We start from the raw sequence: 16,467 nt of genomic DNA on the forward strand, positions 1-16,467 counted from the left end.
GACTTTGATTTAGTCATAATTCTTTCGTTCCAGTTTCCTTTTTCATAGTCAAGAATGGTTTCCTAAGCTGAAGGCATGTAAATCCATTATATCAGTAGATTTCAGTGGATTAAGGATAGTTTCTGATAGATTAAAGAGAGAGGCCCTTCAGTGATCTACCCTTTACTCTCAGTTTCCTGTATAGACAGGCCAAACTTTCCAGCTTGTATTCCATTCCTAAAACAATGTTGGTAATCCATCTTTTTGTGTAGTTAACTTTATTTTTCTAAAAACCACATCTTGATCATTTACCAGTTTGGTTATATTCTTGACTTAAGCAAATAGAATGAGTGATTTTTTTCTCCCTTAAATATTTTTTTTTTTTGAAGATTGAGTTCTAATGAATATACAGATAAAATAAGTTTATGAAATTATTTGCTACAGTAGTAGCAATTTATTCCAAATGAGCACTGGTTATGACTTTGCAGGACAAACAATAGCACGTCATCTATTCTTTGAAGGAGTCAAGCATCTAATTTCATACTATTAATTTTTCAGGAATTTTCTCAAACTGTGTCAACAGCGTAATCTTGAGATAGTTATTTAACTTCTTATGCTCTACTCTTCCTTTTTGTTAAATTGCTCTTAATATTAACTCATAAGGGTATTATGAGGCTCAAGTAAGATCATTGTACGTTGCTTTTTGGCTGGACCTATCATGTTATCTACAAACCTGCTCTCAGTGGCTTTAGTACAAATTTGACATGTGGTTCAAGTCTTTGTAGAGTCACATATTTCTTGTGTCTGATCAATATCCAACAGTTTTCAGGAAAATTCTCTTCTATAATCTATCTTCGGTGTTACTGGCATCACTGTTTCTGATGTAGCTCCCTTGCAGAGCTGCCATGTTTCTAATATTGTGTGAATCGGCATATGTATAGCAGAAATGCCAATATGTCTTTCCTCCTTTTTTCCTCTTATATATTGTTTGGCAACTGAATCCTTTAGTCTGTCCTTGATGGTACTATCTTACAGAAAAAAAAAATTGCCTGTGGAAGTTTATATGTTGCTATAGTCTCTCAGACGAACCTAATTAGCTAGACTTTTCTGTTTTAATTAACTCACAAAAGTAATTAATAAATTACTTCCAGGGAGATAAGATAAATGAAACCAAAATTCTTTACAACCTAATGCTGCCGCATTTCGTTGATAGTCGTTCTCCAGTAATCCCGCTGTAACCTAACCCAAATCAAACATGCGCACCCTTATTTTTTTCTTGAACAATTTCAGTGTTGAGAGTCTACATTTCCTGTTATATATTATTCTTTCAGTTATGCCGCCAGTGTTTATATTGTTTTTTATACATTCTGTAATAGTTTCACTAAGGCTTTTATGAAAACTGTCTCACCCTTATGTTTTTCTGTTTTACAACTTCTTATCTATTTAAACTCTTTTTGGTTTCAGAGACGACCACCAGATAATTCTTTTTATGTTCGAACATGTAACAAGAATCCAAAGAAAACAAAATGGTGGTATCATGGTAAGCAGTTTTACCTTAGAATAATAACTGTTTAGCATTTTGGTTTGAAAGATTATATATCTGTTTGCTTGGGAAAAAGAAGGAAATATATAATTGATATATTTTTGTAATGTAGAGAAGATTCTTTAAAATATTTTAACATATTTTATGGATAAATTATACTAGATTTTGAATGGGGCACATAAAATTAGCCATCATACAAGTGAAATATACAATTGCATTAACATTCTGAAACTCTACCATTTTATTACAAAAAAAGAAGTCCTTAATAATCTTCAGATCAAATTGGGAAACCTGCTGTTTGAAATAGAAGTTTTGATGCCTTGTGTGCTCGTTTAGTTCTGGTGACTGTTCTTGGTGGGGAAGAGGGATGGAATCACACTGTGAGAGACGACCCAGCAAATTAAAGAGAGCTCTTCCTGCTCTAATAGCTAGTCCTCACAACACTTGAGGTCCTGCTGTTATAGCTTTATGAATACAGTACTCTCAGGAAGTTTACATTTCTGTTCTTGTTGGGAGGGTGACGGCAGCTTTATAACTGAAAGCTGCTAGCATCTTTTCTCAACTGACCTTACTGCTTCCCCAAAGGGGTATTTGAAATTAAGAACAAAAATTTTATATTCCTCAATGTACTTTTTGAAACAAGTGAATAAAAACCACCCTCTAATTTTTTTTTTTATACATGAGAGCATTTCCTTTTTTAAATGTTATCCTAATAACAAAGTAGAACTCACAAAACTAAATAGTAGGAATAGGGCCTTTCCCCCTTAAACCTTTGTATCCAATGTGAAACCTTCTGTTACCTCAGTTAATTTGAGTCAATTAAAAACCTTTTTAATTATAAGAGTCCTCTGAGTGTTGAGATAAAAGATGGCTAGAGTCAATACAATAGCATTAAAACAGCAGTTCCAGGTTAGAAAACACAGTGAAAGAAGAATGCCATTCCTGAGGGCCACAGAATAGGAATATTTGGGATAAAGTTAATGAGAAATAGAGATGACCTAGAAGAGATGACACATCTTTTAAGAGCTGTGAAAAAATAGAGATACTTTGATGAGAAACCAGTATTATTACAAAAATGTATATTCTTTACAAATTATAGGTTTAATGTAATTCAGTAAAAATCCAGTGTTATGGTGGAGTGAGTGCTTTGAAAGGTTTGGAAAGAAATAACAGGTGAGAAGAGCAGTTTGAATTTTGAACTACAGGATAATGAAGGAGAATCAGTCTGCCAGACACCAAAACATTAATGCAAGAGTAGACATTGAAATAGAATTACTCTTTTCTAGGCCTTTTTTGTATATAAGATTTAAATGTGTTAAGTAAGGTGTCACAAATCGGTGAAATGGAGCAAAATTATTTAGTAAGTATTCCTGTTAGAAAATTAGTAATTATTTTGGGAAAGAAAAATTTACATTTTTATTTCATATATAAAATATTTCCTGTCTATTGAATTAAATATATTTTTAAAAAATACAATAATACAAAAAGTATTTTTTAAAAAGTTGAGTATCAACGGAAGAATTTCTGAAATTAAGAGGAATCACAAAGAAGTTAAACAGTTGATTATAGGAAAATTTAAACCTTTTATAAAAGCACTGAAAAACCTCAAAGCACAGTCAATATAAATTAAAATAAAATTGTGAAAAACATAGCTTATTAAAAGTAAAGATCATTTATGAAAGTTATTTAAGAATAAGCACAGTTCATTAAAAGCATAGGCAAAAAAGTTTAACACAGTAAAATAATTACAAATTTAGCATTTTGAAACTATTACTGAATTGGCAGGGTTTTGTAAAGTGAGTGCAATGCTGGAGGAGAGTAAAGGGTAGAATAAAACAGTTTATTTCCATACCTGCTGGTAGTATAGCAAGTTGTAATCCTTTAAGGAAGCAGTTCAGCAATACTTAACAAGCTTAAAGTTCAAGACCAAACTTTTTGTCTCAGTTACTAAGCTGCTAAGAATCCATCCTAAGAAAATCATCTTTAATACAAGAGATGTTTTATGCGAGAAATATTCAGTGGATCATATTTATAATACGCGTTCTTTCCTTATCCTCCACGTTGTTGCCCCTACATGTACTATGTGCCTGGAATGAATCCTTCCACCACACACACCCCTCTCGGGAACTCTCACTAAAGCCTTGTTGATCATTCCCTCCTTTAAGGAATCCCATAAAGTTTACGACTGTGGTTTAGAGTCCTGGTTTTGTTTTAGTTTTAAGATTTCCCGAGATAATTCTGATATAGCTGGTCACTTGAGAGCTTCTGTTTCGGGGATTCTTGGAGATAAAAAGACAGGTTTCTAAATAAGATGCATTAATAATCAGGCTTCAGGAATTGTTTATGAGCACTTAAGTTCCCATAGAACTTTTGGCAAGAGCCTACTTTAATGAAATGGCCCTTTACTTCAGTTTACATTGCTGACTTCTCAGTCTTTTACATCCTCTTGCCTTTTAGGTCCAGATACTAAGCTGCCTCTTCCCTCTGTGCCTTTACAAAGAGCCTTTTAAAAAAAACAAAACAAAAATTCCTTGAGTGTCAACAGACCCCTTTATCTTAGCGTTCCCAAATTCATCAAAAATTCAGATTAGTCCAATCAAGAATATTGACAAACACAGCTAAATGAAACACTTTTTTAAAGTGTCAAAGTTCTTAGGAAAGTAGTCATTGTATTTCACACTCAACCTCACTCATAATAGAAAAATTCCCCCATTGTCTTTCCCACAGTGTTTTTAACCACTTTAAGTTTTTTTTAAATAAAACTTGAGAAGAAATTGTCTTTGAGTGATGAATTTAAAAAATCCATACGTGGGGCGGGGCCAGCCCGGGGGCACAGCGGTTAAGTGCGCACCTTCCACTTCGTCAGCCTGGGGTTCGCCAGTTCAGATCCCGGGTAGGGACATGGCACTGAGTGGCAAGCCATGCTGTGGTAGGCGTCCCACATATAAAGTGGAGGAGGATGGGCCCTGATGTTAGCTCAGGGCCAGTCTTCCTCAGAAAAAAGGGGAGGACTGGCAACAGATGTTAGCTCAGGGCTAATCTTTCTTGGAAAAAAAAAAATCCATACATATGTTTTGAAGGTAGAGCCCTCTCTCCCACTCTGTCTCCCCCCAGTGTGAGATGGTGTATTCCTGTTTCTCTCTTCCTTACTCTCTGGTAGGGAAGTTTGAAAAGGACAGCCATCTTTCACACCCTCTAATGATGCCTTCTACTGTTGAAAGCACTCATGAGAAGTCTTTATCTATCTTGCTTTTGAATAAGAAATAGGGAAGAGTCACATAGTGAAACTAGAAATCTAAAAATTCTTTAAAATAAAATACACTTCATAGAAGTTATTTTTCATAGAGTTATAGTTTTTATCTGTTACTGAGAAATCCATACTTTCATAACTGAAGTAGAAAAGTCTTTTAGTAGTTTGCAGATGGATCATCTCCAGGTTAACCAAGAAGTACCAAGAAAAGAGAGGCTTTTCAAACAAAATTAACCTCTTAGATAATGTAAAATAGTCGAGGGTTTGTGTAGGAATTCATTTTCTCAATAAACAGATTAAAAGTATCCCCAACCCCCCCAAATACAAATTAGCCTTTTTTAAAAGGCACTGGATTCTAATTCAACTAAATCGTGACTATCCTAGTCCAGTTTCTTGTCTCAGATACAGATACATTTTTTCATTTACAGATAATTCTGTTTAAAACATCCTCACTTCATTGACGTACAGTGTCCGTTTTATCTCAGTACTTTTTCTGCTCCTGCTTGAACCCTGCAAACTTGAATTGTTCCCCTCCTGCGTTCTTCCTTTGATCAACAGTGCTGCTCCACGAGTGAGTCTCCTACGAAATCAAGGAAGGGTAATGTTAGTTCTGCTTTGAGGTGGTAGAGCACCTGCTCTGTCGTAAACGGGAGTGGATACGGAGGATCGATCTTCCTTCAACATTTCCTTCACCTTTAAAAAGCCAAAGCATTTCAGCTGTGTAGCGTATATCTTCTTCTCCTGTATACATTTCAGAATAACAGTTATAGGCTATGTGAAAAATAGCCCACCTTGGCATTGTAGTTGAATTTGGACAATCTTATTGAAAAGAGAATCATACTCATAAAACAGAACACATTAGCTTTGTTTTAGAGCTTTCAAGATGTCCGCTTATGTTTTTTGCTTTGCTGCTTTAGTTCCAAAAGATCTTCATTGATCATGTTCTCCTTAGAACACCAGGTTACCCTGAAATATGTACTCTTGTTATTTCTTAGCATCGTCTAATTCTGGAAGGATTATAAGGTCAGGCCAGTGTCCTGATGAGACCTGCAAACCTAAACAAAAAGATCAGACACGGAACAAAGACTTCCTTGGAGTTGGATGAGCTCACTGAAACACTTCAGTTTTTAGAAACCAAGCAGAATTGTAGGCCTCAGGAATCGAGCTCCGCAGTCATCCTGTGTAGTGCTAATCAGCATGCTTGGGTCACCGTGGGTCAGAGTTTATCAAAGAGGCAAGAGAGGTTTTGGTTTAGATTAGTGATATCTGTGTACTTCAGAGGGGGCTTCCTGGGTGCAGGATGGAGGCACTATTAATGAAAAACAACAAATCTGAAATTCGCTTCCTGGTTTTAGAAGTGGACGACTCAGCTGACACACCAAAATTCAGCTGCCACATACCAGTATTGGATTCTTTAAAAAAAGCCTCTCAGCTTAAATTTATGATCTTCCACCTTATTAGCACACCTTGAAAATCAGGCCAGTCACTGTTCCCGTACTGTGGTCTTTGTATACATCCTATTTTCTATTGCATTTGAGGTTGTGTAGCACACAGTAACTTATTATAGTGTAAAAATTCATTGATATGTGAATACCTGTTCCTTATTGTTACTTACTTGAAGTTGACTAAGGTGATTATCTGCATGGGACTGCAGATAATCTCTTTGTTACCAATTAAGGCAAGGGTCCATATGGTTTGAAAAATCAATTGAACAGAGAGAATAGGGTTAAAAAAATAAATAGACCTAACCAAAAATAGGTATTTAAATAGACAACTCATCTCAGATACAAAGGGGCTGAGGAATTTACCTATGATTCAGGGCTAGAATTTTCTGTAGAAAACAGATCTGTATCTGGTTCGGTGTATGAATGAATGAATCGGCCTCAAAGTTCTGTATCATAAAACAGAAAATTCTTTTTGAGAAAGATAAAAAGTATGTTTTTATGTGATCATAAAAATATTTCAATGAGATAGCCAACTGGAATCCATTAATACAGTCTGTTTCATGGGATCAATATTAAACATATACAACTTTGTTTCATAAATGATTGCTTTCCACAGATGGGAGTACAGATCTGTGGTTCCAGAAGCATTTTCCTTAAGGTGATAGAGAATTGAACAGTATAGCTGAAGACTGCTATTGACTATTGGCTCCAGAAAATTAGGCTTATAGGAAGTAAATTGGCATAATGTTTATTTTTATTTATTTATTTATTTTTATTTACTTTTTGAGGAAGATTAGCCCTGAGCTAACTACTGCCAATCCTCCTCTTTTTGCTGAGGAAGACTGGCCCTGAGCTAACGTCCATGCCCATCTTCCTCTGCTTTCTATGTGGGATGCCTACCACAGCATGGCTTTTTGCCAAGTGGTGTCATGTCCGCACCCGGGATCCGAACCGGCGAACCCCGGGCGGCAGAAGTGGAACATGTGCACTTCACCGCTGCACCACTGGGCCGGCCCCCTGGCATAATGTTTAGATGTTATGTCCGGTAAACTAGTGAGTGTGTAGTTTGGGGAGAAGTAGAGGAATATCTTTTTTACAAAGCTATAGACTACATTCTGGTTCCATTCAGCTGGAACATTTCCTGTAGAATTATAAGGGGATAGGAACATAAAATTCCTCAGACTAATATTAACAAACTCCTTTTCTCCCTTCCTTTTAGCTGGCCATAGATTTACCTGTGTTAGTTGTGAACCTTTTTATTTGTGCTACCTTTTAGGGTTACAAAACCACTTTCTAAATTCCTGAGTCCAAGCTTTTAGTCAGTTTTAAAGTATTTGCCCAGTATTTCCTGCTAGATAATAATTCTGTTGTCTCCTGTGAAATCTTTGTTGAATCAGTTCATCAAAAGAAAACTTTAATTCCCTAGCTGTTGAGAGAGAAACCTAACTGTAAAGGTTTTTGTCTGTCTTGGAGGCGGCGTCCCACTGCGTATCTACTGAAGCACCGTGGTCCTCTTCTTCCGGTCTTCTGTCCCTGGGAATATCCAGGGGAGGTGGTTTCCAGTATAATGTGATGGTTCTTAGACTCTGGGGGAAACTAAATGACCTCCTTCTAGTATAGTTCTCTCATTCACGTTTCCCAGAAGCCCAGTGAAGGTAGCCATGGTAGGTGTCGCCTCTTTGGAACTGGTAATTTGTATATTATATTTGAGAGTATAATTTTAGTAGGGGCTTCTGCAGTTCCAGAAAAAACATAAATGGTTAATGTGAGATTTTTTTATCAGGCCATCCTCTTGCCACAAATACTTTAGACAAGAGATTAAATATATTACATTCTTTCACCACCTTTTATAGATGTTTATTTGTCTTGATCCAAGATGGGTTTACTCTAATTTTTTTTCATAAGCTAGTCCTAGTATCCAATAATCCTTTTCATCTAGTTATGAAACTGTTCCTTCTGCTAACAAATGAGTTTTTTTGTTTCTTAGTGATGGGCTTTTTATTTAGAGGAAAAAGAGGCCATGGCTTTGGCTCCCACCTAGCTCCATGCTTAAATATTTGCTCATAGACTCTGGATTACATATAGCCATCATGGATTTGTAATGTTCAAGTCCCCTGTGGTCCAGCTATCAGAGACAATTGAACTCTGTCTTCAGAACTCATTTAGTAAGTTTGTTTCTACAAAGATAAGAGCATTCAAGGCAGGTAGTGTCTTATTAGTCCTAAATTTATGCTAACGTCTGACCCAAGATGGGGATTGGGATAGGGAGAATAGCTTCATATGGATCTCCTCTACTCACATTGGTGGGTGGTAACACATTCTACAGCAGCCTTCTGTACTGAAAAACTTCCAGAATGAACAACCTGATAAAGATACATTTATGGTACCACCTATCAAAGATGGTATGTCTTTGGAGATAAAAGCTGGTGGTTAACTAGGTAACATTATGTTCCAGTTGAATTTTATCTGTCACTTTTCTTACTGTATGCATTGTCTTGTGGTATGATACTCAGGTTTATCCCCAGTAGTTGACATTGTAGGTAGAGTTTAGTGCCACCTCTTAGCTTAGAGATTTAAGTGTGATCAGTTTCAGTATTAATTTTAAGAACTCTAGTATTATAAAATACTCTGCTGGAGAAGTGATGTTTTAAGCAAACTCTTCATGTTTTTGTCTTCTGCATCCGTGACAAATATATCCTCTTTATTCCAAGTTCCACAGTAATTTAAGAAACAGATACTTTGATGTGACATTTAGAGGCTATAAACTCTCCACTTGTTTTTTCTTTAAGATATTCTTATTTATTTATTTAGAGGATTGTCATGATTTAGATATGATTTATTTTAAAAATCTAGTCTATTTCATCCTTTAGATTACCCTTAAGGTGTAAGATTGTGTAATAGTCCATTAGTTTGCTCAGCATAGAAGTCATATTTACCGTTTTTTAACTCTCATTGAGTCTTTATGAATGGGAGTTTTATAAGCAGTATGTCAATCCTAACAAGGGATGGTTTGTAAAATATTTTGGCCAATTTTTCAGAATTTTCTCCTTCAGAGCTTTTACAACTCTTGGGTAGTTACCACTAGTCTAGCTTCTTTCTAAAGCTTCTTTCTGGAGAAGAACCAGTCCTCAAAATAAATCCTTCAGTTATGTTTTGTGAAATAAATTTTGTAAAATAAGTCAAGAGCACAGTTATGTGTGTTAGATAATTATAATATGTTGAGGCTACCAGAAGTCGTTATTAAATAATTCTATAGGATTTTTTTTAATGACCTCCTTTGCACACGTATCTATCCTTGCTGAAAAACCTATTTCCTATAGAGAAATTAATAACTAACTTGATTGATTGATTTGGAGATTGTACTTCATTTGCGAAGTTATTTTCTTCATAAACTAAAGACATGACTTGTATTGTTCTGTGTTAAATAGCATGACAGTGTTGGTCAAGAGTTTGCTTCCTCTCTGGTTACAATTTTAAATTGTTGCCCATAAAAGAATTCTCTTAAGACAGATAAATCCTGAATATGTGCTAACGTATATTAATTTATTTTAAATAGAACTAACATACTAATACATCATTTTAAGATTTGTAACTACCATTTCCCTGGAAGAATGGAACTTGAGAGTTTTGTGTCACTGTATAATTGAATGCAAATTGGACTTTTTATTTGCAGGGATTGGGGGAGGCAAGTCAGACGTATACACCATGTTCTTCTTGCTACTTGAAATTATTTTTATGTTAGACTAACTTGCAGATTTTACTTATGCATGCTTGACTTTTTTAATTATCTTTTTTCTCCTTTTCTTAAAGATGATACTTGTTGATGCCACTGTTATCATCCTCCTAGCAGAAGATAGTCCTACTGAGAAAATGAGCACTTTGATCATTCAGTCTTTGAACTTTAACCTTTGACTGGAAGTGACCTATAGGCAATGAAGACTACTTCCTTTTACTGCATTTTTACTCGTGTGCATTCTGGGCGCATGTTGATCGCTGGTTCAGTCCAGGCAACTGACATGCTATTATTAGTCATACAGTATTAATGCAGGTGTCAGGAAATGTCAAATATAATTCCATTTTTTATTTTTATTTTTTTAAGCTTTTGGAAAAGCTCCAGGTCCTCATGTATTGTGCAATAACAATGACTTCCTTGGCGGTTTTGGAACGTTCATTGCCGGCAATGGACGTTGTAACAGGAAAAATTTTCATTAACTCCTGCCACCCAGTGATTCATGCATGATAGGGCCTATGAAATGAACTCATCGGTTATAGTGGGATTATAAATAAAGTGAGGGATCCAACATTACTTTGAAAGTCACCCCAACCATTTATATTTGGATTCTATGCACTGTGAGCCTAAGGTTAACAGCATGAATTAACATGCATCTTTAAAGGACTGTAGTGAAAGATCATTGCATATTTATTGAATTGTTTATATCTGCTGTCAAATTGTTTTGACATGGAAGGTTTTCAAGTAACATTGGCAGAGAGGTACAATATGTTATCCCTATGGTGAAAATAAATTCATTTATTGTATATAGTTCCTCAGTCTCTGAAGTAAAGGTCTGAATAATATAGGGTATGAATGATTTAATCAAGGCTTTATTTTGGAAGTAAGAAAAATGGCAGTGGTGATTAAGCTGCTCCAGTCCGTAATTTGGGTTTATTTGTACATTAACGATTTTTCCAAGTAGATTACACTCTGTTACTTCCTGCTAGCCATCAGCATGAGCCCTACTGCCTAAACACTATTTTGTTTATTTATGTTTGGAAAATCCATAAACATTTTTGTTTGCAATTTTGTTTCTTTTGTTTGAATGTTACAATACTTTAATTGAAAAACTTCTGTCAAGTTTTTTCTTGTAAATTTTCTTTACTTGTAAGTATCATCTTGTCCTTCAATCCTGTACCCTAAAATAAGAAATACATTTTTGACAGAGGCTTAATGTTTTAACAAAAGAGTGTGGACATTTTTATTTTAAAATTTAGGCAGAAGTACACTGTGGAATGGAATGTTGGCTTGCCTGTCTCACACAAGCGTACAGTTTTGCCTGGAGGGTTTGTTTCGTTTTGTTTTCTTGTTTAAAAGGTTTTGCTTACAGCTAGATAAAATTTTTCTATAGGAACAAAACTGTTGAAAGGTCCAGTTCTCAGTACCATGTAGTTAATGATACTGCAACTAGGTTCTCTTTTTAAAAAGCAATTAATGTATTTTATAAATTACCTTTTCACATATGCAAAATCTGTTTCTACTACAATGTTATTTTTACTAATGCCTATTGTTGCACTCTTTTTGACATATCCTGCAGTGAATATATGAATCAATTTGGGCTTAAAAATAAAAGCCAATTGACTGAAAAGTTTGAAATATGTACCCCAGCAAAACTATCCAATCAATAATTGGCAAATAATATTTTAAAAATTGTTTTTATCTCTGTATAGATGACATTTTGTAGCTTTGTACATGTTGTTAATTAAGGGCATATCATTTTACACTCTAAAAAGTATAATTGTTGAACTCAGGGGTGGGTAGACTTCAAAAATATGTCTGCTGCAGAAATAACTTGAAAAAAAAAAATTTAAACTATGGCCAGCCACCAAATTGTGGACACTGTTTATACGGCTAGTTAGCAACTACCACTTTTTAAAATTAAAACATTTTTGTTCTATCTTGACTAGATATACGTAAGTTCTCTCAATATTCTTTATCAGTCTTACTATTTGGCCTATTTAACCAACACAGAAAATGTTTTATGAAATGCTTTGAATTACTCTTAGTTTTTAACTGCTTTTTAATATGAAAATTGCAGCTGTAAATTATGTGTTTTTCATATTTCACATAACTGCTCTAAACTACTGATTGACTTGATCATTTTATGAGGTGAGGGTGGGGAATCTCTCCATACTGCTGGTCCTCTTACTAAAATCCTTTTATAAAGAATTGACCTGTGACATTTATTCACCAAAGGAATTAATATACCAGGTCAAAGATTAACAATGCTATACTGTAGATTAATAGTTCATATATAGCCTCAATTGAGTTTTTTAATACGAATAACAGTATTTTAACATACCTCTCTCTCTGCATAGAGATCCCATAAAATAAATTAAAATGAAGCGGAGGAAAGTAAAGGAAAACCAAATAATTTCAGTACATTTTATGATTTAATGAGAGGAAAATAAGATGAAATATCCTAAAATATAGAAAGACCATTCAAAATTTGCAATCAGATAACACCTTATTCATTACTCCCCAGAACTTAGAAATCTTTGAAAACTCCTTTGCACTTAGATTTAATAAGTTAGTTTTAAAAGTAAGTTACATTATTCAAAGATGTAAGACGTTTACCTGAGTCATTGCTCTAGAGAGAGCAATTAACGGCTTTGTAATAATAAAAAGAATATTTCTCTTTAATGTGTTGTTGAATGACAACCAAAATACCAAGAAAATGTACATAGGAACATGCTCCTTCCCTCTCCCCTACGTCCCCTCCGTGGGCACTACCTGCTGCCTCGGCACAGAGTTACACTTCACATGTAGAGAACGTGCACTCTCTTCTCTCTTATTTATTTATTTATTTATTGTAAGGCCATTCTGTTTGCCAAATTATGTTAAGACAGTGATACATTCAGTTCCTTAATTTGCATGCTTAGATCATGAAGTTGGTGCCCTTTCAAAAGAAACTTACTCCATCAAGTAGGTATTAATGTCATAGATTTTAAAGAGAGAAATGGTTTTCAGTTTTTTAAAATAAATTTTTAAAAATAAATTTTATGGCTGTTCTCCTAAGGAATTTAGTATTCACCTCTAAAGGACTGACTTGTAATGTGTAAATTCCTCCTTTTAGCTAGCAGGGAAATAAGGCTTTTTTAATCCCCAGAAGAAATGAGAAAAATAGCTTTTATAAGACAATTCATCTGGAGAAAGATCTTGATCCGTATTGTTTTGACTAGGTATATAAATATTTGGTATAAAGTAACTAGAATAGTTTATTACTTTTTCCCTTCTGAAATTTTAAATATATGCAAATATATATATCATTAGATTCCTGTGGTGGATAATAGTTTCTTCAGATTCTAAAACAGGTGTCTAGTGACTGCTCAGTTGTTCCCAGATTGCATCAAAGATGAATTGACAAATAATGGAAATGAATAGTGATTTGAAAATGGTATGTAACCACACATTACTTGTTTCTGATAATCAAGTCTTATTTTTTAAAAAGCTGTTGTTTTTTGAGAATTGAGGTATTTAAAACTTGTTAATGCTTCTTCCTAAAAATAGAAAAGAAGAGGAGGTACTGTGTGTTCAAATTTTTTTTTAAATAAAGAATTCAGTGTCACTAGTTCTAAGCCTTTATGGTTCCTGCTGCTTATATTTCTCGATCTCAATTTTATTTAGTTTTTTGTACGTATTTTAGCTGAAGACTTAAGATTTACAATTGTGTATCTAAGTTGGTTTTCAAAAAGAACTGAGTTTAAACCATATGTTTCTCTTTTGAGGATTCCTTGTTATCAAAATCAGCTACTGTACCATTCTGTGTTTGCACTAATACCTTTGGCGTGATTAAGATCTGTGAAGAAGGTGTCCTTTAACCTGCGCCAACTGGCCCTCATCCACTTTGCAGTCATTTTTTTGTTTTGTTTTGTTTTTAAAGATTTATTTTTTTATTTTTTCCTTCTTCTCCCCAAAGCCCTCCAGTACATAGTTGTATATTTTAGTTGTGAGTCCTTCCAGCTGTGGCATGTGGGATGCCACCTCAGCACAGCCTGACGAGCGGTGCTAGGTCCACAGCCGGGATCCAAACCAGTGAAACCCTGGGCCACTGAAGCAGAGCACGCAAACTTAACCACTCGGCCACAGGGCCGGCCCCATTTTTTTGGTTTTTTGGTTTTTATCCCTCTGTATTTTCCTTCCTGTCTCCTCACAGATGTCCAGTGTCTTAGTCTTCAGTAGTTTCCCTTTCTGACTGCTAAGTTTTTCTTCCTTCCTTCTTTCCATCTTCCTTTTCTTGAGGTTAGGGAATCTAGAGAAGGGAGATTATTAAAATTACATCAGAAATTTTTTAAATAAAAAGACTCCTTCTTACAAATAAAATAACATAGAATTTCTGATATCTAATCTCAGTTCAGTAGATTGCTAAATTTGTTGGCTAATTGACTACTTGATAAATGAGCTGTTAACTTTACTTTAGTTCTTAAATAGTAATATTGAGGGAATTTTGTTTACTTTTCAGATGATGACTCTCCCTCCCAAAGCCTAATTATTGCCTAAGTGAATTAAATTACTTCCTTTGGTAACAAGTATTTTTTCATTTAAGTTTCGAAGCCATTTTGAGATTCGAAACTGTTTTTTAAGAATAATTTATGGAAGACTTTTGCTTTCTCAGCATAAATTATGCATTAATTTAAAGACAGGCTTATATATACATCATTGTTAGAGACCCATGGAAGCTAAACATGTACTTCATACTTAGTTCTCTGTCCTTCAAGTTGAAGTTCTGGTTCTGACTATGGTCCTGAGGTGTTTACTGTGATTTTAATTTTCATATGTTAGTATTGGGACTTATATTTGGGAATAAATCTCCAGAATGATACGTAAATATCTTCTTTCATGAAAAATTTTTTGTTGATAAAAAATATAATATCTGAAGCCATTTTGAGTATGTGAAAGGAATGCTGAATAGAAGCCGGGATATCTTAAGCAAGTTGAATGCAGTTGACTGGGAAAAGGAGAAACACTTCTTCTGTTTCTTGGTACATACACTGTCAGGGTTTTGAGAAAAGTTTGTTCCTACCATAGTGCTAAGCTGTTTTCTCAAAGGCAAAAGCGTGATTTCAAAACTTACTGGACTTTCGCTTGTTAGGTGTGACATCACTTGTCAGATTTTCTGGTACATAGAAAGATTGACTACTCTTGCCTGTCTGATTTTAAAGTGGGAAACAAGACTAGTAAGGAATTTGGTAGATCGTATCAGATACCATGAAAATGCAAGTCTCTTCATAGTTAACCACAGATTGTTTACATAAATGCAAATTGATTGTCAGGCTTGAGGTAAAATAATTATTTGAATAGACTATTAATTATCTAGTAGCCAATAATTAAGTGCATGTTTAAGTCGAAATGGATTTATTGTTTTTAGTTGGTCCATTTTTCTCTCAATATTTAGAAATGAAAATTGTGTTTTATTAATAGGAATGGAAGCTTGTGCTTGAGAATTTGAATAGGGTGGATGTATATATTTTATAAATTCAAGTTGTAAAATATGTAAAGCTACTGCTTTTTTAAATAGAATATAAATGTTAAGACAGATAAATCTATTATATATTTTTAAATACATGTATAAAATTTGTTAGTTGAATATAAATCACATTGTGTGTTTATGGAATTCAGTAACTTTTAATAAAGCAGTTGTCATTGATTTTTTCCTGTAGACTCGAATACTAAATTGGACAGATATTAAGCCTCTTTGTAGTTTATAACAATGTAAAAAGTTACATAGTAGTTCCTCTTTACAAAAGACTGTCATCTTTAAAGAGTTCCGGAAACAGTACCGTGTCCATTTTCAAAGTGAATGCCACAGATCTTCACTAAAGCTGTCTGCTTATTTGTTTAACAGATCCTCTTTACTTGGTAGGGCAGCCTGATGTAGTATAGTGGTTCTTCATGCTTTAATTCAATAAGTCCTGGTTAAACACTGGGCATTTTCAGAAAAGATGGAAATTGAGACCCAGGCAACTTGCTTAGAGTTACGTGAGTCTGGTGTTGCTGAACTTCAAGTTGTACCATACTGAGGACACAGAGTAAAGAATAAGGGCATCCCGATGCTGTCCTGAGTATACAGACAGATCAGCTAACTCTCTTGAGTGAGTGACTCCTGAAGCTATGAGAAGAGAGAAGGAAATGAGAAGAAGAAGGAAGGGGCCGTCGCATCTCAGTTATTCCTAACAAGAAGAAATTCAGTATGCTCTGCTGGTACTCTAAGTTTTCTTTTCACAGGGGTTCTGCTTGCTCCACGAGCACCTTACTCCTCATTGTGGCAGCCACACTACCATATAAAACTATCTTATCTCAACAAGGTGTTTCTGCAGTCCTAAACAACTAGATTAGTAGCTGGTTAGGTAAATGCAAGATCCATCTTCCTTTGTACTTTGATGACACTCTCTCTCTCTTCATTGTAATTCTTAACATAATTTCTACCTCTCATAGAAGGTGTGACTTTTCTCCACCTGTTTAAGCTACTGTGGATAAG

The 16,467-nt window shown here is 34.7% G+C and overlaps 1 protein-coding gene across 1 annotated transcript in view; it reads left to right on the forward strand.

The window, feature by feature from the left end:
* UBE2W (ubiquitin conjugating enzyme E2 W) overlaps positions 1 to 15,636 on the forward strand; it is a 68,193-nt gene extending 52,557 nt beyond the window's left edge. The window contains exons 5-6 of the mRNA XM_070631462.1: positions 1,444 to 1,519; positions 10,028 to 15,636. Of these exons, the coding sequence (XP_070487563.1) occupies positions 1,444 to 1,519; positions 10,028 to 10,041 (90 nt within the window). The 3' untranslated portion in view covers positions 10,042 to 15,636. The remainder of the gene's footprint in view (positions 1 to 1,443; positions 1,520 to 10,027) is intronic.
* Positions 15,637 to 16,467: the final 831 nt, after the last annotated feature.

Source organism: Equus przewalskii, chromosome 8 (assembly GCF_037783145.1).
Source record: "Equus przewalskii isolate Varuska chromosome 8, EquPr2, whole genome shotgun sequence".
NCBI classification, from domain to species: domain Eukaryota; kingdom Metazoa; phylum Chordata; class Mammalia; order Perissodactyla; family Equidae; genus Equus; species Equus przewalskii.